We start from the raw sequence: 25,810 nt of genomic DNA on the forward strand, positions 1-25,810 counted from the left end.
TAAATTGGTTGCTTAGCTTTAAAACATCGAGCAAGATAGAGGATCAAACATTAGGCATCTTTTACATACTGACCTTCTAGGGCCCAAGAAGAGTGCGCTCTTCTGAGGCCATTAGAGGCAATAATTCTGGATTCAGGTCCTTCAGGTCTTTTGTCTCCTAGAAATAAATAGTTTTTAAAAATCAGTAGAGAGGACACAGTCTGATAGTCTGTTAGATGATAAAAATGTCAGTTATTCCCATAGGTTCATGACACAAAGAGGGTTGGTAGAGACGGTAGCCACCACCCACCACACAGCAATTATAGGATATAAAAGTCATTGTTATTAGATAAATCCGTGAAATGGTGAAGAGCCAGGGCTGAGATCTGGGGAGCTGGGGGTTCCAGTCTGGAGCCATTTTGTATCCATTGAGTTTCTGACTCTTGGGGAACAGGCTTACAGAGGTGTGTCTCCCACTGGGGCTGGGTATGAATCTCTGCCCGGCTCTTGCTCCTAAGATGACTCTCTCCTTCACAGTAGGTGACACAGCAGCGACAGGCCGCAGAGGGCTTCCCTCTCTGCTTGGATATCGTGCTGGGGGCTGGAGAGGGACCTTCAGCCCTCCCTGAACTCTGGAGTCCTGGAGGATCTTTCAAACGACTTCTCCTTTTTTGAATGTGGTCCAGACTGATGTCGGACTGGGAAGAGCAGCTCTCATTCCAGCCTGAGCTGGCACTCAGACTTCTCAGGGGAAGAGCCAACCGCAAGGCCTTCCAGAATTTGGAGCCAGAATGTTTGGACTTTTCTCCTTTCCAGCTCACAAAGGACACAGACTCCTTCAGCTGCAGGATACCTGGGTGTGGGTGCTCCAGGGGACGGTACTCAACCACAATGAGCTTGGTGGCAATGGAGTTCTGGCACATAACCCCCAGTTTAAACTCCAGCATGCTGATGCTCTTTTCTGTCACGTAGTCTGGGCTCAGGACAACGATCATCCTTCGACTCCTCTGAATGAAGTCAAAAACTGCTTCCACCGTGTCTATAGCAAAATGGAAAGATAGGATAATGGCTAGTGAAAATTTATGGAACTTCCAGCTTATCATTGTCCATCCTACAAAGGACAGACAATGAATAAACACTTCGAAATATAGAATCTCAGTTTTGGAAGAAGCATGTTAAATAATTTACCTCTTTAAGGAACTCCATCTGCACCATACTTACCAATGGTTGCTAGACACCTGCTATCTTCTAGAAAGGGAGATTAACTGCCTCCGAAAGCAGCTAATTTCAGCTCTGCTTGTAAATTATTTCTTGTTTTGAAGTCTTCTTTCCCACAATTTTTATCTAGTGGACTTAGTTCTGACATCTTCAAATACTTTAAGTGTTTGACAACATTTAAGTATTTAACAATTGTGACTTCACTGTATTTTCTTTTCACCTCCAGGTTAAATAACTTAGAGATTTTTATGTCATTCCCTGTAGGACATGGTTTCAAATCTCCTCCCATGCTTATCTTTCTCTGAATAATCTTCGGTTTCTATATGTGTGCCCAAAAAAGTAGTATTCTGAACAGGACTGAACACAATGCTCCGGATATGGTCTGATCAGAAAGGAGCACTGGGGGAATTCACACAGAAACCCTGGTGGCATAGTGGTTAACAGCTACAGCTGCTAACCAAAAGGTCAGCAGTTTAACTCCACCAAGTGCTCCTTGGAAACTCTATGGGGCAGTTCTATTCTGTCCTATAGGGTTGCTATGAGTTGGAATCAACTCGACGGCAACAGGTTTTGGTTTACGGGGGTGGTCCACATAGAGCCCTGGTAGTGCAGTGAATAAGTGCTCGACTGCTAACCAAAAAGTTGGTGATTTGAACCTACCAGCTGCTTCTCAGGTGAAAGATGTGACGGTCTGCTTTCGTGAAGATTATAGCCTTGGAAACCCTATGGAGTAGTTCTACTCTGTCCTATAGGGTTGCGATGAGTCAGAAGCAGCTCAACAGCAACAGGTTTATTTTTCAGTATGGTGCACAGAGAGCCCCTGGGTGATAATATGCACATGGTTAATGCACTTGGCTGCTAACTGATAGGTTGGAAGTTTGAGTCCACCCAGAGGTGCCTTGGAAGAAAGGCCTGATGATCTACTTCTGAAAAATCAGCCACGGAAGCCCCTATAGGCCATAATTGTACTCTTAAAAACGTGGGATCACCATGAGTTGGAATTGACTCGATGGCTTTTTTGTTGTTGTTTTTAAATAATCACATTGTTACATCTTCTGATACTTAAAACTTTTGGACATCGCATCGGACAGCTCATCGTGTTGACATTGCTGTCAACTAAAATTTCCTTTCCATTTTTTTGTGAAAAACTGGCCCCCCAAAAATAAATTAAAGGGGCAACAACAATGCCAATGTGTAAGAATCTGTAAATTAGTTAAGGCTTCTGGCAAAACATTCAGGTCTAATAGTTACTGAGTTGGATTTGGACAGATCTCAATGGGAAGTCCTTCAAATAAATGGAGTACTTAACTCACTGTGAGATCTCTGAGCACAGATTTGTAGACAGTGCAATTTTCTAAAGAAAGGATATTCTAAATGTGTAAATCACAGCTATTGACAACTCTGAAAACAAGTGCTGGAGACAGGCCATGAGGTTGAGTGTCAGCTCATTGGGGGCCAGGGGTAAAACAGTGACTGAGAGACTTTTTAGCCTGTAAAGACAAGTTGAAGTTTGCAGTGAATTTGATGATTATGAACTTGACTGGGAATGAGAAAAACTGTGCTCTTTACCAGATTAGTTCTTTCTAATCTGTGGGATTTGACGTTAATTTGGAAGGAAACCAGAGGATACATGGAGTCAATTTCTAAGAACTTAGGGCTGGTTTTCACAAGTGTGCAGTGTTTTAGATAATTCTAAAATAAATCTAAATTTGTACTTATTTTCAAAGCCCTTGCTTGTGGTGTGTGTGTGTGTGTGTCTGTGTCTGTGTGTGTGTGTATTACTTCAGTAATTGCCTTAAGAGAATATATGTGCCTTCCAATGGGGATACCACTGTTGAAAATAAAACAGTGTCCTAGACCATCTAAAGAAAGTTGTCTTCAGAGTCAGTGACTTTTTTTTTTTTTTTTTTTGGTACTGGTACTCCACCCTGAAAATGGGGTTTTTACATTGAAAAAGCACAGTGCTTCTCAGATGGGGGTTGAGCTATGGACCCAGGGGTCCTCACTTGGCACTTTAAAGGAGGCTGCCTCTTCTGTGGCACATTCTTTTAATACCTTCCTATTGTTAAATCTTCCTATTTGAGGATGGCAATTATTATTTTTTAGTAAGGACTATTTGGGGATGAAGTCATAAATTAGGTGGTTTATTCTGTTCGGGCTCAAAAAATGAGGTGTGACTATAGAGTCACAAATTGGTTTTGAAGTCATGTTTTCTGGTCCAGAAGTCTTCAATAATCTACAATGCTCCTCACGTTAAAAGTCATAATCTCCCTGGGATTCACCTAGAGAAAAAGTTGGGATGTAATTTTGTTCTTTGGCTAGGTTTTTAGTAGGTGAAAAATCAGCAAACCTTTCTCTGTCTCTCCTTGAAGTGTAGTGAGAAAAAATGGAGGTGCCTAATTTGGAATCAGATGGATATGAATTAAAAACTTGATTTTTCAATTATCTCTGTTTTTATCTTATTATTTTTGAGCCTAAATTCTCTGTCTCTAAAAGGCACATATGGAGGCACAGGTGGTTCAGTGGTAGAATTCTTGCCTTCACTGCCAGAGACCCAGGTTCGATTCCTGGCCAATGCACCTCATGCACAGCCACCACCCAGCTGTCCATGGGTGCTTATGTGTTGCTATGATCCTGAACAGGTTTCAGTGCAGCTTTCAGACTAAGCCAGACTAGGAAAAAAGCCTGGCAATCTATGTCCAGAAACCCTCCAGCGAAAACCCTATGGAGCACAATGGCTTGATTCACAACTGATAATGGGGATGGTACAGGGCTGGGCAGCATTTTATTCTGTTTTGCATTGTGTCATCATGAGCTCTGGGCAGACTCAATGACAGCTAACCACAACAACAATAAAATGCTGATAATGAGGGCAAATTTGTGGGGTTGTTAAACAAATTGGAATATTGAATGTACCTTGGACTACCAGAAGAAAGAACAAATCTGTCCTGGAAGAAGTACAGCCAGAATGCTCATTAGAAGCAAGGGTGGTGAGACTGCATCTCACATACATTGGACATGTTATCATGAGGGACCAGTCCCTGGAGAAGGACATCATGCTTGGTAAAGTAGCGGGTCATCGAAAAAGAAGACCCTCAGTGAGATGGATTGACACAGTGGCTGCAGCAATGGGCTCAAGCATAACAGTGACTGAGGATGGTACCGGACCAGGCAGTGCTTCATTTTGTTGTACGTAGGGTAGCTGTGCGTTGGAACTTACTTGAAGGCACCTAACAACAACAATATGTGTCTGGATGGTGCAAGCAGTTTGCTATAGGCTGCTAGCCTAAAGGTTGGTGGTTCAAACCCACCCAGTGGCTATGTGGAAGAGAGGCCTGGAGAACTGCTTCCCTGACAGCCAAGAAAACCGCATAGGGCAGTTCTGCTTTGTAGAGATGGGTTGCCATAAGTTGGGGGCCCACTCAACAGCACCTAACAACAAAAATGACAACACTTAGTAGAAGTTTAAACAAATCACTTTCATTAAATTAATATTATTTAATATCTAGTGACTGTATTATTAAAATAATATATGGACTGTTTATCAAAACTGCATCAATTCTTCAGGTTAACTTTAGAGTATGCACAGAACACATCACCTTAGCATGTGGACTTATAAGGACTGGTAGGATTTTTAAAAATGGTCTATTCAGTTTAAAACAAATTTGGATAAAAAATACTGGAACACTTAATCTCCTAGCGCCTTGCTAAATTACCTCACAGTCCTCAGGTGGAAAAGAAAAATAAGACAGACTAGTTGCTGAAGGCGTCTCTTGTACCATACTGTGAATTTACTCTGGTGTCAAAGCACTAATGACATCAGGAAAAAAACTGAAGAAAACATCTTGGGAGTTTTAACAAGGGCAGGAATAGCTAGGTAGATGCAGTTCAAACCACTGATACTCAAACTTCTAAATAGACACCACCACGTTCTAGTAGAATGTCATTTAGCAAATGCAGAGTTAGAAGAACTTCAGAGCAATCACTACTTATCCAATGCAAAAAGCCCATATATAACATCTCAGTGAAAATCCATCAGATTTCTAGGCATGGGGAACCTAGTATTTCCTAAGTGAGTTAATTCCATTACTGTTCAACTGTTTTAAAGCTGTTTCCTAATTGAGTAGATATTTATTTCCTTGTAACTTTCACCCATTGATCCTAAGTCTACTCTTTGGGGACTTCTTTGAAAGAGAAAAATTCTTCATTAGAGAAATTTTCCAAAAAAAAAAATTTTTTTTTTTAACTAGCTCAGAGCACATTTATAGGATCTCAATAAATATTCTTTGAGTAAATGGATGGGCTTTTTTTTTCAAGGAAGAAGACATTCCTGTCCCTATGACTTAGTATTACTAACTCAAACGAAAATTCATTTTCAAATATTATCACTGGTTTAACTGAAGTCTGTGATATAATGTATTTTTGATTCAAATGGTCATTAATTAACTAAAAGCAGGGCATTTCTTGATTCCATAATAAAGCAGCAACTGCCTTGGTTGTATTAAAGCTGCCCAAATTCAACAGAAAGGGATAGGCTTATGACATTGTTTAAAAAAAATTTTTTTTGCTCTCTCTCTCTCTGACAGATATTAGATATAAATATATGTAAAGACTATAGCTTTCACACACACACACATATACACATACACACACACACACACACAAAGATGCCTGAGTATACTGGTTTAATCCATCTTATTTAGGTAACACCCTTTTGCTCACATACAAGAAAGGTTTTTCTTGAGACCAACACGGCCCTCTTTTTCTCGGATTACTCTCAGAAAGAGAATCTTATCCAGTGTAGCTCATTTCTTTTCTTACCATAAATATAATCATTCATTTTTTCAGTCTCACTTCTTATGCCCAAAGATGAAAAGAAAGACATAAAACACATGCACAAAATAAAATTCAAAGCTGAAAATAAATGGTTTATTTAAAAAATAAGCAAATTTACAAATAAAATGAAATATGGAAAATACAAAAGTACATGAATAAAATAAAAAAAGACAATCTTAAAATACTAAAACCCATGAAAACACAATGATAATTTACAAGTGGAGTGATGCGTTTGCTTTCCAATACAATGGAGTACCACTTCATTAGAATCCTAAGGAATTATCTAAGTTGCAATACAGAAGAAAATGAAATAATTTTATATGAATGCATAATTAGACACTCTATATATCATGGCTCTTTGTTAACCTGGGTGCAGAAGGTCCTTTGATCACATATGGAAACAATTTTTTTTTTTTAAAACATTAGAGGCATGAGCTCTTCTCACTCTTTAAATTATGTTTCCTCAGCCCTTTCAAGTGTTCCCGTGTTAGGTATCTTCTGGAACATAAAACAAACCAACCAAAAATCTTGAAAAAAATTTTCTCAGCATGAGCCATATCGCTTAGACTTGAGATGCTTTAGATTTTATCTTCTGGAAAAGTCCAGTAGCAAAGGCAGGAATATAAATAGGAAAAATAAATATCCATCAAGGAGTTTCCAGGGACACCCAACACCATTTGGACATTTGGGATAAATATGGAATTGAAAAGTGCAAAATGCATTCAACATTGGCAAACTCATGGCCTCTTGGTGCTGAGTCTAGCCCTTGTTTGCCTAGAGCTCATGTAAAACTGGTACTCAAAGCTTACCTGGAGACAGCTCTCCATGGGTCTTGTGAGTGAAGAGTTAACAGGGGGAGAAAAGGTGATTGTAATGTGGAAAAGCATTTATAAGTCTAAAAAAGTTAGATACTCTTAGAGTCAAAGGTAAAGATTTTTTTCAATTTAAAATAATCAGACTCCTACTTAGAGAAATCCTTTATCAGGGACTTTAATACTGATGAAGGACACTTAACATGTAGGGAACAGTATCAGAATTGCTTATCAACATCCATACTACTAGGATAAGGGCATCCTTAAATTATAAGTTAAGGTGCTTCATAAGATACTCAGACTCATCGATATTTTGTTTTCCTTTCCTCTATCACTCACTAGTCCAAATAGAGATTTATATCTCCAGCTCTTGAGCACTGACATTAACATAGCTTTTTTTTTTTTTTAATGTGTGTGCTGGGAACATAGTAGGTAATCAGTTCATGCCAGTTGGCTGCCAACTCCTTAGTAGTAACCATCGAAGGTCTCTGCGTAACTGACTCCACTGCACCCAGGTCAACTATAGCAGTGGTCAGTTATTGATACGAGCTTAGGGGAGGCAAGGACTAATGAGAACTACCACTTTGTGAGCTGTGAATTCACAAATAATATTAATGTACAGAAAATACACAAGAGCATTACAGCAAAAAACATAATTAAAACTGGACAAGAGTTGCAGTGGAGTTTGATGTGCCAATGGCCATTAAAGTCATATTCATGTGTGTGTGTATATATACATATACATATTATGTATATATATACATGCTTATATATATACATGTGTGTATATATATACATATATATTAAAAATAAAAAAAAAAAGCAGAAACAAACCCTGTTGCCATTGAGTCGATTCCAACTAATAACAACCCTATAAGACAGAGTAGAACTGCTCCATAGGGTTTCTAAGGAGTGCCTGGTAAATTCGAACTGCTGACCTTTTGGTTAGCAGCCACAGCACTTAACCATTACACCACCAGGGTTTCCATACATATATATACATGCATATATAGATGTGTGTGTATACATACACACACATATACATATACAGACACACAAATATATATATATTCTATCTAATTTAGATATTCACCACTCTGTAAACTCCGGACTTTGTTTTCACTTTTCCTAGTCTTTTCAACTATTTAAAACAAACACATTGACAGTGGCTTTTCAGATTAACTTGTTTGAAACGAACATATTAACTATACCAGTGAATAAATACAGAAAATACGGGGGTCCAGTTAGTTCCCTTAGAATATTAACACTAAAAACAACCTTCGACTCAAGCAACTGGGTTCCACCTCCACATTTTACCACAGGAAGACAAAAATGAGTGAGGCAAAATAACCTTCCCAGTATTTCACTTTAGCAAGGCTGGGATTAAAAGATAAATTGCCAAATACCCTGTTCTATGTTCTCCTCACAAGTCAGAAAAATGCCTTAAAAGCATCTTGCCACTATCTCGGTCTCCATTAGCACCATGAGGGGAAGTTTCCTTTCAGACAGAAGCAAGTACGGAGCCACCTTCAAAGTCTGAGTAACTGATACAAGGCATGGTGGAAAGGGAAGTAACATGATAAATACAGTTTGAACTACACATGATCAGTTTACTGTAATAAAAACAAAAATTATGTTTTTTTTTTTTTTTAAGTTTACAAAAAAGACATTAACTAAGTACCTGAGATGGAGGGTAGGGTGGTATTGTACGGAAGGAAAAAAAAAATGCAGGCAAGCCTTTTAAGATCAATAAGGCACATTTTCAGACAGACTGCTTTTGTATCATCGTTAAGTTGATATCAGTCTAGCTGTGGTAGTGTATTGTACAGCAGAATAAGCAGAAGAACTCATGGGCTTGAGCTAAAATAAATCTAGGCCCTGATGATTTTTTTCAATGGATGAGTAAAAATATAAGAAAAAGAAAACGATACTTGGAAAATCATAATGGCCCTGTTAACAGATGACTTGTTTTTAAGGGGTCATTAAGGCCATTGGAAAAGGCTGCCCCATAATGTTAAGATGACATAGAGGGAATACAGACACATGGGAACAGGGATGAAGGATGCAAAGGAATAGGGTCAACCAAGTTCTTGCCTGGAAGGTACATAGTGGCATTAGAGACTGGTGACAATATCACTCTACAACTTAGTGTTGCCTGAGGAAGCAGATTATCCAGTCATACAGTCACCCGGAATTTATCCCTATGGAGAAGCTTTGACAGATTTTTTTTTTTTCTCTGCCCATGAAACAATAAACTTAGAATAAAGAAGGGGGAACACTTCCTTTCTGGAGTAGCCTTGGCTCTTTTTGCCACTTTCATTGCTCCTTTCATACGTTCTTTAAGGATGAATAGGAGAGGCCTTGCTCGTCACTGCTAGACCACCTGTGACTTCTCTTCACTGGCATGGCCACCTGCAGCTGCTTCCAGAACCTGCCCTGTGGATACCTGGATTTCTCCCCTTTCCATTTAATGACCGTGAGCACCGTCTTAGCCCTCTTCAGCTCTTTGACCTTCATTTCCTTCACAGCTTTGTACTGTACTAAAATGACGTTGATGTTGCCTTGAGAGGCCATGTTTTCTAGGCCAGCCTTGAGCTCCAGGAGGGCTTGGGTTCCCTGGAGCACGTAGTTGGGGCTTAGGACAACCAGGAGGCGTCTGCTTTTCTTAATGAAGCTCAAGGTCTCATCTGTGATAACTGGGAAAGAAAACACCACGGGGGTTAGTGTTGGCCAAGCAACCCCCAAAAGCACGGGGCTTGAGGGACAAGTGCAGGGACCTTACAGTAACAGGCTGAGAACTGAGGTGAAACTTTTTACCAACAAAGCTTTGAACAATGTTAATTCTTAAACCCAATCACTCTGTTCATTAAATGCCACTCTCCTCAGGGAGAACTGAAACTACGTACACACATTCCAATCCAAAAAGAATTCCAAGAGGCATGGAGGAAAAAAGTGGTGTATTTCTGTGACATCAGGCTTTAAAATCTGGGACACTAGAAATAGATGGATTATACTGAAATCAATTTCTTCAAATAGTGTGGAATGTTGCAGCCCAGCCAAATCAGCTCCTGAGCCCTTTTTCCTCCAAGATAACCATGTATCAACCCTCCAGTATCACCCAAACCAAAAAACAAAACCTGTTGCCACTGAGTCAATTCCAACTCACAGTGGCCCTATAGGACAGAGTAGAACTGCCCCATAGTGTTTCCAAGGAGTGGCTGGTGGATTTGCACTGCCCACCTTTTAGTTAGCAGCTGAACTCAACCACTGTGCCACCACAGCTCCCCAGTATCACCAGGCACTCAAAAAAGATATATATTAAAGAATCAAAATATTAAAATTTCATTTTTTGGTAAGACAACAAGAGTTGAACCTTCTTTTTTTTTTTTTTTTTTGGAAGGCCCTCTCTGTGGCTGCACACCTCCTAGAGTCAGACTGATCTCATTGTGTCTTTGGAAAAGCAGCTTAAAAAAAGAATCCAGCCCATTGAACAGCATTTTGTCTGGCAACACATTCTCAGCTCCGCTGTCTATTCTGCTCTCTGCGCTGGAGCCTAAATTAGTCCCTGGATCCTTCTCCTTAAACTCCTATCATTACTATAGAGCCATGTGTTTAAGCAGCTGCTAAGCTGATGTGTCTCCTTTCATTAATAGGCAAATGCTTTCTTTGGGTCAAAAAGAAGGAAAAAAAAAAAAAAGCAGGAGGGAAAATGGAAATGTGAATATATCATTTTCTTCTGCTGTCAAGGGTTCTGATTAGTTCCTGTCACTAAATTGTTGAGACTAATCCATCTTCTGGTGGTTGCTTATCGATGACTGTATAATCCTTTACCTAGGGTCCAGATAGGAGCCAATGTCGGAGAATGTACTTGTATTGTGGAAATTGATTTCATGATCTGAATCATGGCTTGCCATACTCCCCGAAGCAGTCATTGTGCCCCTTAATCTTCACAGGTGTAGAGGCAGTGGGCAAAAGACTTGCAATTAAAACCTAGCAGCTAAAGCCAGGAGGAGAAGCCAGGAATAAGTAATTGTGTCCTCTAGGCAGCACCACTGGAGGTTGATCATACATAATCATGGAAAGTGACCTCAAGGCAAAGAGGACTGAGTAAGAGCAGCAGGAAGAATGCAAAAGGATGCAAGGGTCAATCATCAAAAGCAAGAAACCCACTACCCATTCCCGTCGAGTCAATTCTGACTCGTAGTGACCCTAAAGGACAGAGTAGAACTGTCCCATAGGATTTCCAAGGAGTGCCTGGTGGATTCAAACTGCTGACCTTTTGATTAGTGGCTGTAGCTCTTAACCAGTACACCACCAGGGTTTCCATCAAAAGCAAGAGGCAAGAGTAATTATGGAGAACTTAAATTGTTCAAAGAACTATCCATCCCTTTTGGAGGGACTTACACTGTTATATATCTTTATATAACATTTCACCCAGTAGACAAATATTTTTGAATGGCTGTATGAATGAAAACATGGATGAATAAATGACTTGGGGGAATTAAGTCTTAAAATGGAAGGTATTTATCCTTTAATTGTATCATCAGTTCATCATTTCCTGGCAAAGTAAAAGGGAAGGTGATATCCACTGTACAACACAGGCTTGATGGACGTTTGGATAATGACTGGAAAGACAGAATAACTGATCCTGCTAATTCAAAATGAGAATAAAAATATAAGTCTATTGTGTACCTCAATTACCCGTATAATTTTTTTTAAAAATGTTAGGAAGAAAATTGGTTTATTACAAGATTAGAGAAATAACAAACGCTTCAACAGTACAAAGTATAACAGTGGGTTTAAAAAAAAAAAAAACCCACTGCCATCAAGTCGATTCCGACTTACAGCGACCCTAGAGGACAGAATTGAACAGCCCCATAGGATTTCAAAGAAGCGCACAGTGGATTCGAACTGCCAACCTTTTGGTTACCAGCCATAGCACATAACCACTATGCCACCAGGGTTTCCTAACAGTGGGTTTAGCAATACTATTTAATGTGTTTGTTAAAAGAGATTTAAATGGACTATTACTTTGTGTATTATAGGGTGGATGTGAAAACGAGAGGTTTTATTTTAAAAATTCAGCAAATTGAGGTTTTTTGTTTTGTTTTTTAACTAGAATACACTGGTCTGCAAAAGATTTTAATCTGTACCTCCAATGTATAAGCTGATAGAAAGGAAGGAACAGACCCAAGGAAAAGAGAAAACTGAGTAGTGCTAATTTGCTAGAAAATAAAGGGCAGGAAAGAAAACAAGCAAATGCCAAAAGGAAATACTCAAATTGTTATCAGGGAGTAACGAAAGGGAAGACTCTATGCACTCTCTTCTATAACTTAGTTTTAGTAAATCTCTGTCTTAATAAAAAGGTTTTGTTTTTATTAATAATTAATAAAAAAATGAATATTATTAATGTTAGCCACGTAGCCTGGCGAAAATTCTGGGCAAATTAATATAGATCAGCCTAAAGCTTCTAAAACTCCAAGTGTGAGAAAGTGGGACACTTAAAGCTATGGCATTTAAAGCTGCAGCATTTAATGGAATAAAAGACAGCATCCGCACTTGTCTGACATCGAGTTCTTAAAACATACCAGGGAAAATATTTAAAAACCATAAATTGAACTAGAATAGTCTACATGTTATAATGTAGTTGATTCCTGGACAAATCTCTATTGCATCAAAGAATGGGACACTAAATCTTCAAAGATGCCAACTTAGAACTATGTCACGACTCTCAAACACGATCCAACGCTCCATGATACTTTTTTCTTTCAGGGTAGCAAAATCTGTCCTCATCTGAGATACCTACTTCCCCCAGGAAGACTGTCTCGGTCGAAGATGCACAGCTTGTATCCAAATTCATTCTCCAAAACTCCACGGAGGGTCAGTAACACAAATTCTTCTTCTTCAGCATTCCTCGCGTAAGATACGTAAATATCGTACTCCTTCCCGTCTAGCAAAAGGAACACAGATCTGACGTCAATTAGGAAAGTTTCTCAAACGCACTGCCATTTTTTTCTTAACTCAAACTTCTGCATATTAGACGTTTTTATTTTTTAAGCGTATGAATGATTTGACAAATTCCGGTGTCATTTCCTGCATGTGACATGTCTTCAGGCAAAACGACTGTCTGAAAGTGTAACGGCAAATTTTATCTCATGTGTCTTCTATTCTCATCTCACTGAGTTCAATTTTCATAGTAGAGAAAGAGTGAGGTTTGACCCATTCGAATGTGCATTAATGAAACCAGGATGCAAAGAGTTGGTCAATCTTAGGTGCTGGGAATCAATACCATGCAAAAAATTTCTAGTACAACTCACCAATATACTAGAATGACAAATCAAACTAAATTATTTATGCCTAAAAAGAGCCACAATTACAAATATATACTTAGATTTAGTAGACTGATCTTTCCCCCAAGTTGCCTGCTTACAAGAAGCACCTCTCATTAAAACCCCAAATCTGTCTCTCCCACAAACCTACTGAGTTAGTATCTCTATGGGATGGGCCTAAGAATCTATGCCCCAATCTTACCATTAGGCAAATCAGCACTAAGCAGTGCTTCATAAATTTTAATGTGTGCCATGAATCACCTGGGGATATTGTTGGGATGTAGATTCTGATCCAGTAGGGATTAGGCCTGAGAGCCTCCTTCTTATAAGCTCCCAGCTGATGCTGATATTGCTGGTTCCTGGATCACCCTTTGAATACTAAGAGTCTGGACCTTCACTGTCCAATACAGCAGACATGTGTGACAATGGAGCCCTTGGAATATGGCTGGCCCAAACTGAGATATGCTGCAATGTAAATTACATGCTGGGTTTCGAAGATTTTTAGGACCAAAAAATAAAAAAGCCCTAAATTATCTCATTAACTTTGTAATACTAATTACGTGCTGACGTGTTACTATTTTAATATACTAGGTAAAACAAGATATATTATTAAAATTATTTTTGTCTGTTGGTTTTCACTTTTAATGTAACAACAAGAAAATTTTAAACTACGTATGTAGCTTGCATTATGTTTCGATTTGAACAGTGCTAATATAGACTAAACCACATATTGAGCCAAGAACATAGAATAATACACATTGGGGATATCTTCTATAGTAAGGGCTGCAACAAAAGACAGTCTGATTAAATCTTCCAGTTAATCCAGTTTTTATCAAGCAAACATGTTTTCTACAGACAACAGTAAAAGAGGGCTACATTCAACGTCCATTACTCACCTAAAATGGTTTCATCTGTTCCAAAATGAGCCCGGTAAAACAGGACCATCTCCAGCCAGTACACATGGTAAACAACAATGAGAATGACCACCAGCAGGACTGTGACTCCAAAGCCACAGGCCAGTTCCACTGTGTATCTTGGAGTTACCACTAGAGTGAAGAGCAAAGAAACAAATGATTTCTACTTGGTGACCACAGAGACCCATCGTTCTGTGCCAAGCTGGTTAAGTCAAGCATCTGAGAGCCTTTGCAGCTGTGATGCGTCCTTACTACTACTTGCAGCAGACCAGAGTATTGGCAGAATTTTAATTGTTGGAGCAACTGAATTGAGCAAAAATCTTCATTTGTTTTCATTAGTCTTAGTTTCATTTTCTAATCCAGTACCATATGGGAGAAGCTTAATTCGTTTTTAGTTTCCTTTAACATTTAAAAACACCAAAAGCAAAACCAAACCCATTGCCACTGAGTTGATTAGCAACCCTGAAGGACAGGGTAGAACTGCCCCATAGGGTTTCCAAGTAGATTTGCACTGCCAACCTTTGGTTAGCAGCCATAGCTCTTAACTACTATGCCACCAGTGTTTCCATATATAAAAATAAAACCAAAAAAAACCAAACCCAGTGCCGTCGAGTCGATTCCGACTCATAGCAACCCTATCAAAAATCCTTTCTTTGGCATTCAACAAATGCTGAGTATGTATAGCTCTGGAATTATCTCCTGGCCCACAATCCTAGTACACATTCCAAAGACTGACTTGTAATACGTGGGTTTGGACAGATTCATACATTACCTAGTTATTTTTTATAGTAGGGGCAACTTAGTTTTTTTTCTGGAATTATCAGAAATAGAATAAGGTGATTTCTAATTACCAAAAGACTAAATATTAACTCATAGCCCTGTAGTTAAGGCTTGTCACAACCAAACCACCAACCAGTTTCCCAGCCTCATTTCCTTGTTCTATCCTCAAAAAATGTCAGGAAGATTTAACTTCACGCCTTTGCTCATGCTTTGACTTCTGGCTGGAACAGTCCTTTTTCTTTAGAGACTTAGTTGTCAAGTCCATGCTCAAAAGTCATCATTTTGTATAAGCTTACCTAAAAGAAAACTCTTCTTTTATCCTAACCTCTACCTTATGGAAATTCCCACTCCCCATTTTGTCTACAATTCTATTACAGCCTTTCTATTATATTGTAGTTTGCCTATAAGCCTGATTCTCCACTCATTCTCTTTCCCACACTAAATCACACATTTGCAGTCTTCCAAGTGGACACGATGTCTTCTTCATTCATTCTAACTCTAAAATATCCAGTATATCATTGGCCATTTGCAACATAACATTTCATACGTCTGGCATATTTATCAACAACTTCATTTGGCCAGTTCATTAGCTTGTGATAATAAAGCTTAAAAGCTTGAGTAAGGAACAGACTATGAACTGGATCTGAAGCAGGCGCAGCTTAACTTATTTATTTGCTGACTTGATAATTACTGAACATCTACTATTTGCTGAAGCTCTTGGGGATATTATAGTGGAGAAAACAGAAAGGGTCTCTGCTCTCCTGGGGCTAATACTCGCTTTCAAAGAAGAAAATAAGTGAGGAAACAAATAAAGAAGTCAGATAATCTGAGATAGTTATTAGTGAGGTAAAGGAAATAAGCCAGTGTAATGTGACAGCGGTGACTGAGGGGTGAGGCTGGGACTGAAAACCAAACCCATTGCAGTCAAGTCAATTCCGACTCATAGTGAGCCTACAGGGCACAGTAGAATTGCCCCATAGGGTTTCCAAGGAGCAGCTGGTGGATTCAAACTGCCAACCTTTATGGTTAGCAGCCATAGCTCTTAACCACTACGCCACCAGGGTTTCTGGGGCTGGGACACAGGAAGTATATTAGGTAGGGTGGTGTGGGAAGGCTTCTTTGCCCACCTGGAAACCTGTAGGTGTTAAGTGTTTGACGAGACAGGAATGGAAGAATTTCATTATTATTGAGACCTGACTCCAAAATCCAGGGATCTTTGTACAACACTACTGACAGTGAGTGCTGCCAGCAGCTGCTTAGCCATTATCAAGTAAGACCTGCTCCTCTGGTCCATTAGTCAACAAAATGGTGATGGTGATGGGTGTGGCTCAATGCGGAGCTGCTCAGACCAAGTAGAACCTGCCCCCTCCCACCCACTGCCCTCAAAGCACTGGGTGTGGCTCAAGCCAGTTAAACCCAGTTTATTAGCCTACAAGCCAAAGGACAAAAAAGCAACTTTTCTTACTGCACCTGCATGCCATGATAACCTCTGTAGTCCAAAATGTTTGTATGTATGTCCTTGTGATAAATGGTATGAAAAGTTCTGCCTCCCTTTGTTCGGTGAGTTTGATTTGAGGTATACACGTCCTTGCTCCTTGCCTGCCTACTTGCAATAAACGCTCTTCCTTTCCTCCTCACCTTAAAAAAAAAAAAATTTTTTTCTTTTTTTTTTTTGGTGTGTCTTTATTGACAAGAAGCCACACCAAGCAGGACCTGCTTTGGTAACACTACCGTGAAGTTCCATTATTGATCATATGTTGTTCTTGTTTTATGTGGTCGAGTCGATTCTGACTCATAGCGACCCTATACGATGGAAAAAGTCCTTTTAAAACAGGTATTTCTCCTAAGGGAAAAATGGTAAGCAGGCTGGAGTGGAGCCTGAAGTTCCATAATTAAAGGACAAATCGTAGAGTTTAAAGTTTATTACCCTAAACCCAAGATATTAATCCTGCTGCAGGTATAGCCTGGACTCTAACTCAGCAGTGCAGAATTATCATCAGGTACTCTTGTACTCTGTCCAGGAATAATAGGGCTTTAAAATAGGAAAACTCCATCATAAAATGCTAGAAGCTATGTCACGGCAGTTGCTGAGAATTTACTAAGATCAATTTGGGTAGCTGGCATGAAAACCGCTGCGTCTTTGGTATTTCTGAGTACATGTTATGTTAGCAGTACACTGGGGTAACTCCCACTGTCATCTTCATTATTTGCTCAGTTATTTTGGCTCCCTCTGGGTGAACACTTTGTAATAGGGGAAAAAAAAAAAAAAAAAAAATCAGTGGCTGCACTTACCTGAAATGGATTTTTCTAATGTCAATAGAAGGAGAGAGAGAGATCTTGCTTAATGACCAATCAATCAGTTACCCTCATGAATTTCCTTCTGCCACATTCATTTTACAACTGTCTATTTTATTTTTATTTTATTACTAATGGGGATTTTTAATTCTGTTTTCGTGTCATCCATTCACACGTGTCATATTTACAGATTGTATTTTGTACAACCATCTTGATTGTAACAAAAAATGCCTAATGTTACTTAACTAACTGGACCCTTAAGAAAAATAACGCACAAGCCTGACTTTTGAAATGGTCGGAGTCACCTGTGGGATCTGCCTGCAAAGCTTTCTTTTAACAAAACAATGCTGGCTGGCCAGGAAGGTGTGATCCTCAGCCCGTATTTTCCTTCTGCCCAAACTGGAATCTCTTGCACTTTGGCTTAAAAATTTTACTCTGAAACGATCCCAGATGCCTTTGAATTATGGTACGGACGAAGAATACTGAATATACCATGCGGTGCCAGAAGAACGAACAAGTCTGTTTTGGAAGAAGTACAGGCAGAATGCTCCTTAGAATTTGAGGATGGCAAGACTTCACCTCACTTACAGGGTCAGCGACTGAAAGGAAGACCCTCGATGAGATGGACTGACACAGTGGCTGCAACAATGGGCTCAAGCATAGCAACGATTGTGAGGATGGCGCAGTGCTGGGTAATGTTTTGTTCTGTTGTACACAGGGTCACTATGAGTCTGAACTGACTTGACAGCACTTAACAAAAACAACAAAATCCTAGACCAAAGGTGACTTGCATCCTCCAATCAGGAAGGGGTGATGCAATCTGACAAAACTGGACTCCTAAACTGCTTCTTTTCCTGATCTCACTGATAAGCTGATTGAGGATTTTGTAGAATTCAGCCCCTTGCTTTGCTGTTGCTCTCAGAATCAGAATTTCCTCCATTCCTTTTTGTAGTTCTACAGTAATAATTAGCTCCAAGGTCCAAATGTGTAGATAACCTTTGGTAAAACCAGGTCAATACCTTAGCTTCAGCCTTTTTCCCTGCTTTGAGTTCTTGTTCTACAATCTTGTGTCTTCTTGCAAACGTAAGTTATTCCCTTCAGCTTCATTATTACAGGTGGGGGAGGGGGGCCTTGCTACCCACTGTGCTACCAGCCACGTGCTAGATGCTTGGGCTTGCAAGCATTCCCTGCCATATAACCTGTGGCTATTCTTGGCTAAACTGTTGGGACTCCTTGCTACTTTTTGGAATAGTGGTAATGATGATTTTTCTAAATTGAAGCAAAGAGAACGCTTTATTTTAATGACTGTAAACCCGAGACCTATGACTAGATTGATCTGTAGACCTAATTTGTTTGGCTGCTTTCATAGTGTTTTAAAACTTGTGCATTCTGGATTTCAGCTTCTGGCCTTAAAGCACTCATTGACGCGGACTATTTCACCTTCATTCCACAATATTGGAGAAGTAAAATCAAGAGTGCACAAAGAGACCTAGAGAAGAATGTTCACAGAAGCTTTATTGAGAAGAGCCCCAAACTGCAAACAACCCAAATGTCCACTAGTAGAGGAATGAATAGACAAATTGTGATATATTCTTACAAAAAAATATAACTTGGCAAACAAAACAAAGGGAGCAGACCACTGATGCACACCAACATAGACGAATATCAAGAATATGTGGTGAGTGAAAGAAGCTTTGAACAAAAGTACGGTCTGTATGAGTCAATATATATCAAGTTCTAGAAGAGGAAAAATAACCTATGGTAAAAAGGAAAATAAGACTAGCGGTCACGTGGAGCAGTAGTGGTGCTGGCAGGGATTGACTGATGAGGGCATGAGGTTACTCTATGTGATGGTGGCAATATTCTATATCCTGATAAAACTTTAGGTTACACAAATATATGTATTTCTCAAAAATTATCTAGAGTTATTCAATTTTTTGATCTATGCAAATTTTACCTTCCTAAAAACCAAGAATATTAAATAAATATTAATATTTAGTTAATGACAAGGTGCTCAAACGTTTAGGTGATAACTTTATGGGTGTCTGCAACCACACTGAAAGGTATCAAAATAAGAGGAGTTGATGGATGGATAGAGGAGTAGGCAGATGGATGGGTTATGTGACAAAGCAAAGAGAGCAAAATGTTAATGGTAGAGTCTAGTTGGTGTGTATGGCTTTATAATTGCTTCAACTGTTTCATGTATTTGAAAATTTTCTTTAAAAATGTTGAACAATAAAATTAAGGTGCTATAAGACATATTCAGATTTGAAAAAAAGCTGAGGGAGTTTGTCACCAGCAGGCCGCCATAGCCAGCAATATCGATAGTTCTTCAAACTAAAACAAAGTGATACCAAAAATGAGTAGCACCAGGAATAAATATGTAAATAAATATTTTAAAAATATTTTCCTCATTTCTTAATCAAAGGTTATTGATTATTGAAAGTAAAATAACAATACATTGTGACATTTATAATATACACAAAATAAATGTACTATAACAATAGCGCACAGGACAGGAAGGAAAACAACGGAAATATGTTGCTATAAGTTCTCATACAAGTAAGTGAAATGATTAATTCAAGATAGACTATGGTAAGTTCAAGATGCATACTGTAAACAACTAAAGAGAAACAACTAAAACACACACACAAAAGAGGTAGAGCCAAAGTGTCAATAAAACCCAACCAAGCCCATTGCCATCGAGTCAATTCTGACTCTTAGCAACCCTATAGGACAGAGTAGAACTGCTCCATAGCGTTTCCAAGGAGTGGCTGGTGGATTCCAACTGCTGACCTTTTGGTTAGTAGCCATCGCTCACCATAGTTCTTAACCACTGCACCACCAGGGCTCCATTAAATGTCAATAGATGTAATAAATTAGAATACTAAGAAATGACCAATTAATCCAAGAGAAGGTAGGAGAAGAAAAATAAAATAAAATAAAATAAAATAAAATAAAATAAAATAAAATAAAATAAAATAAAATAAAATAAAATAAAATAAAATAAAATAAAATAAAATAAAATAAGGAATACATTAAACACACAGATAACTATTAGCAAGATGGTAGTCTTACAGATAATAATATTAAAAATTAATTTAAAGCTAAATGGATTAATCATTCCAATTAAAAGGAATTGTCAGATTGTATTTAAGAAATCAAGAGCGAATAATATAGTCTATAAGAGATATGCATGAAGTATGAAGACACTGATAAATAAAATGAGAAGTATGAAAAAGATATACCAAGCAAACACTAATTTTAAGAAAGCTGGGGTAACTTTATCAGACACAGAGTATTACTAGAGAAAAAGAGCCATCTTATAGTTATAAAAAAAAAATCAATTAATCGACATAACAATCCTAAATGTGTATGTACCTAATCACACAGTTCCAAAATACACTAAGCAAAACTGGCAGAACTGAATGGGAGAATTAGAAAAACCAATAATTATATGTAAAGATTTCAACACGTTTTCTCCTTCCCAATAACTGAAAGACTAAGTAGACCAAAAAAAGAAAATCGGTAAGGATATAGATGTGAACAATAGTGACAACTAATTTGACTTAACTGACATTTACACACACTATACCCCAAAACTGTAGAATACACACCCTTTTCAAGTATACATGAAACATTCACCAAGATAGGCAAAGTGCTGGGACGTAGAGAAAAGAAAAAATTGTCAATAAACTTAAAAAGAACAAAATCATATAGATTATGTACTTTGACCACAAAAGAATTAAATTAGGAATCAAGTGTGCAGCACCGTTCTAAGGACTTGTTACTCATCCTCTTGTTCTCACACACATCCTGGAAGCTGGGGATCTGAAGGATACCATGAGAACGCACTGGACCAAGTTCACATTCCCAGTCAGTTCCCGAGCCAGACCTTGAACCCAAGTCTCTGGTACCAAACCCATGGTCTTCCAACTCCCCAGTTCAGTTTTCTAGGCAGTTCTATGCGAGAGGAACCCTCTCCCTGGCTTTTTACCTCCATTGCTGATTTTTTTTAATTATCTAAATTTAAATGATGATATAAAATACTATACATTACTTTATCCAGAGTGAAACACAAGATCAATTCCAGAATTCAAACAAGTTTTCACATACAATGTAATGAAAAAATTATCCAAAAAATCCCCAAACTTGTAAGTTAAGTAAAACATGGTTCTAAATAACCCATGGCTTAAAAAAATTAAAAGAAATATTAGAAAATATTTTGAACTAAATGACAGTGAAAATTCAACAATTCAAAATTTGTTAGATTCAACTCAAGTAATGCTTAAGGGATGCTTAAACTGGAAAAGAACACTTATTTGAAAATCAATGATGTAAGCCTTCACCTTAAGATGACCGGAAAGTAAGAGCAAATTTAAATGCAAAGTAAGCAAGCATTAGGAAATGATAAAGGTAAGGGTAAAATCAATGAAATATAAAATGGATAGACAGTAAAAAAAAATCTATTAAGATATGCTTGCACTTTGAAAAAATTAGTAAAATTGACAAACCCCTAGCTTGAATGATCAAGAAAAAAAGGAATACCCCCAGACACCCTGCCAACCCAGAACTGAAGCCACTCCAAAATTCCACCTTTCAGACAAAGATTAGACAGGCCTATAAAACAAACAATAACACGTGAGGAACGTGCTTCTTAGTTGAATCCAGTATATGAGACCAACTGGGCAATATGTACCCCAAAGCAAAGACAAGAAGGCAGGAAACAACAGGAAAACTGGACAAATGGACACAGGGAACCCAGGGTGCAAAGGGAAAAAGGGAGAGTGCTGACACATTGTGGGGATTGCAACCGATGTCACAAAACAATTTGTGTGTAAATTTTTGCGTGAGAAACTAATTTTCACTGTAAACTTTCACCTAGAGGACAATAAAATTAAAAAAAGAAGAAAAACAGGAGTGAAAACAGAAATTACCAACAAAAATCAAAGTGGGAGCATCTCTGTAAGTCCTGAAAATAATAAAACAATAATATGGACATAATGTAAAAAACTATGCCAGTAATGCGGCGACAACCTAGAAGGAATGGAAAAGATGCTGTGAAAGACAAGTTCCCAAAACAGACACAAGAAGAAACAGAAAATCTAAGTAACTGTTAGAGAAACTGAACTTATAACTAAAAGTTTTTTGTAAAGAAAATGCCAGACCCAGATAGTTACAAGGGTGAATTCTTTCAAAAACTTGACCAAGAAATAATTCCTGTTTTATACTTTCAGATAATAGCTAAGGAAGGAACGTTCTCCAACTTAGGTCCTGAGGCCAACATAGCCCCGATACCAGACAAAGCACTGCAAGAAAAGAAAATTATAGGCCTCATGAACATGGATGTAAAAATCCATAACAAAATATTTGCAAATCATATCCATCAACATATAAAAAGGATAATAAATCATGAGCATGTAAGGGTTTATCCCAGGAATGCAAGATTGGATCAACATTTCAAAATCCATCAGTACAAATCATCGCATTAACAGAATAAAAGAGAAAACAAATCATACGAGTCTCTCAACAGATGGAGGAAAGAATTTGACAAAAATGCAATACACGCTAATTATAAAATAAAAAATCCTCTTAGCAAACTTAGAAGATTAATACCTCACCCAGGTAAAGGTCATCTACAATAAACCTACAGATAGCATCATTCTTTATATGAAAAGACTAAATTCTTGTCCCCTGAGATTGGGAATGCAAGGATGGCTTCTCTCATAACTTTTACTGACCGTTATGCTGGAGGTCTAAGGCAATGAAATAGGCAATAAAAAGAAATCGAAGTTATAAAGATGTATTCATTTAATGCAATCCCAATCAAAATTCCAGCAGGCTTTTATGCAGAAGCTGACAAGTTGATACCAAAATCTATATGAAAATATAGATTGGCCTAGAATAGTCAAATCAATCTTGGAAATAAAAAACAAAGGAGGAAGACATACTACCTGATTTCATGACCTACTTTAAAGCTACGTTAATCAAGGCAATGTGGTATTGGCCCAAAGACAAACGGGAACAGAATAAAGAATCTAGAAATAGACCCACACTCAGAGTCATTTGACTTTTGACCACGTTATCAAAATAGTACAATAAAGAAAAAGATTTTTTCAATACGATGCTGGAACAACTGGTTATTATTAGGGGGGAACCCCAAAAACAAATAAACAGCTAAACCTAGACTACTCATACCTCACACCATACCAAAGAAAAGAAGATCACAGACCTAAAAAAACCAAACTATCAATCTTCAAGAGGAAAACATAAGAGAATATCTTATATCTTAATAACCTTAGTGCAGGCAAAGACTGTTAATACAGGATTAAAATTTAATATATATATTAATTCTACTCATTAAAAAGTTAAGAAAAAGAATTGGCAAGCCACAAATTGAAAGTATTTACAAGTCAACTATCTGGCAAAGGATTTGGATCCAGGATATATATATATATAAATGTATGTATAAAACTTATAATCAAAATAAAAAAAAAAAAAACACTGGCCAAAGATTTTAACGGGCACGTGATGAGAACAAAAAAATCTAAACCATTGTTGTCAAGTCAATTCTGACTCACTGGGACCATATAGGCCAAAGTAGGCCTGCCCACAGGGTTTCCAAGGAGTGGCTGGTAGATTCGAACTACCAACCTTTTGGTTAGCAGCCAAGCTCTTAAGCACTGCGCCACCAGGTCTCCATCATAAAAAGAAGACATATTAATGAATTGTCAATGAGCCCATGGAAAAGTGCTCAGCATTTGATAAATGCAAATTTATCACACAATGTGGTACTCATCTGGCAGTATGGCTAAGACGAAAAACCCAAAACGTCTGAAAACTCCAACATACACGAAAATCAGGACATATACTACAGACTAGTATTTGTGAGAAAAAAAAAATTTTTTTTTCTTTTTTTTTTTTTTAGAGTACCTGGAATTCACAGACATCGGTGGGCGTGTAAAATGGTATAACCTCTTTGGACATAGGTTTGCGAGTTTCTCATAAAGTTAAACATATACCTCACCTGACCTTAGTCCCTACCATAAAACAACTGCATGTTGTCTCCCTTTAGTACTTTGCTTTAACTGACCAGACGAAATTGTGCGGTCAAGGAGAAGGATGACCTCTAATTTCAGGCCCTTGTCCCATTTGCCGTCCTTTCCTGATAAAGCACATAGAATGCACTGTCAGTGAGTTCTGAGAACCCATACGTCTATCAAACGAGTGGAAACGCAGGTATCACCTCTGAATTTCACATCAGGAGCCTAAAGCTAGCATAGAAGCTAAGTAAACAAATCCACGACACGTGTGTACCACTGGACGTACACAGACACAACTGGGTTACATATCACCTTTCCACACAAATCATCTGGTCTCATGGGTCCACTTGCCATCTCATATTCCTGATGCTGTCCATACTAAACCATTTAGAGCAGGGTCTTCTGCGAAAGGGCAGCTACTCAAGCCTCTGCTGTGGATAGACTTGGACATCACTCCTATGTTAAACATTATTCTAACCGATTGCTTTGGTTCTATCCATCAGACATGAAGTTATCAACGAATGTCATCCCCCCTAAGTGCTCTTAGTGCACTGCCTCAGAGGACAAGTCCCACAAGATGCTCCATACTTCAGGAATTCTGGTGTCAAACGTTATTTGAAAAAATGCTGCCTACTATCTTCCAACCTCCTCTTGTAGTCATACCAAATGTTAGCATATTAAAGACTCTAGGAGACTCTGAACTAAAGTAACTTGATATGTTTTGTTTAATGTAGAGTTTAATGATACTTATTTCAACATAAGATTCTTTGTCGAATAACATCTATGAAAATGTTATGGGAATAATAATAATAGCTACCATTTATATATATATATATATATATACAACCTGTTGCCTTCAAGTCAATTCCAACTCATAGCAACCCTACAGGACAAAGTAGAACTGCCCATAGGGTTTCCAAGGAGCGGCTGGTGGATTAGAACTGCCAACCTTTTGGTTAGCAGCTGAGCTCTTAACCACTGCACCACTAGGGCTCTCTCTGTCTCTCTATACATATATACACACACACGCATACATATATGTATGTCAGTGCTTTACAACAATCTTATGAAGTAGTGGTATTGTTTTTCCTACTTTAAAGATGAAGAAATTGAGGCTCAGAGAGAATAAGTGACTTTTCCAAGGTCAAAGAGTTAGGATGCACAGAATCCAGGATTCCACTGCAGGCCATCTGACTCCAGAGTCTCACTATGAACTGCAGTACAAGAAGGGTTCCTAGCAGTGTTCTGAGGAACTAACTTTGGGAACCACTGGCTTACATCAAGTAGTTCAGCCTTTCGCTTTATACTAGCTTCTGGAGAGCAGGAGCAATTAACTACCCAGAACCAATCCAGGACTACTTCTTAAGAGGCATATACACTTTAGGTCTGTGCTCTACGTTCTAAATTGAAATGAAACATTGAGATGGAATCCTCTTTTTTCATCAGCTTTAAAAATTACATCTCAATTTGACCCCATATGAATAGTTCTTAAAAGAGCATGATGCTCAAAGCAGATATTGTTTACTATTTATGCTAAACTATTTTTTTTTTTTATGGTTTGGTTTAAAGAAGGCTTCAGGGGATATTTTTGGTTCAAGGTTTAA

General features: G+C 38.2%; 1 protein-coding gene across 6 annotated transcripts in view; it reads right to left on the reverse strand.

Moving 5' to 3' along the window:
- Positions 1-284: 284 nt before the first annotated feature.
- Positions 285-25,810, reverse strand: part of IL1RAP (interleukin 1 receptor accessory protein) — a 160,713-nt gene continuing 135,187 nt past the window's right edge. For 4 of the 6 annotated variants that reach the window (XM_064272283.1, XM_023551624.2, XM_023551625.2 and 1 more), the window contains 3 exons: positions 14,071-14,220; positions 12,652-12,795; positions 4,810-9,541 (listed from right to left, as the gene is read on the reverse strand). In XM_064272283.1, coding sequence (XP_064128353.1) covers positions 9,174-9,541; positions 12,652-12,795; positions 14,071-14,220 — 662 coding nt within the window. In that variant the 3' untranslated portion in view covers positions 4,810-9,173. Of the gene's footprint in view, positions 1,019-4,809; positions 9,542-12,651; positions 12,796-14,070; positions 14,221-25,810 lie in introns of those variants that run through there. The other 2 variants (XM_023551627.2, XM_010592856.3) reach the window with 2 other exon arrangements.

Source organism: Loxodonta africana, chromosome 1, assembly GCF_030014295.1.
Source record: "Loxodonta africana isolate mLoxAfr1 chromosome 1, mLoxAfr1.hap2, whole genome shotgun sequence".
Classification (NCBI taxonomy): Eukaryota; Metazoa; Chordata; class Mammalia; order Proboscidea; family Elephantidae; genus Loxodonta; species Loxodonta africana.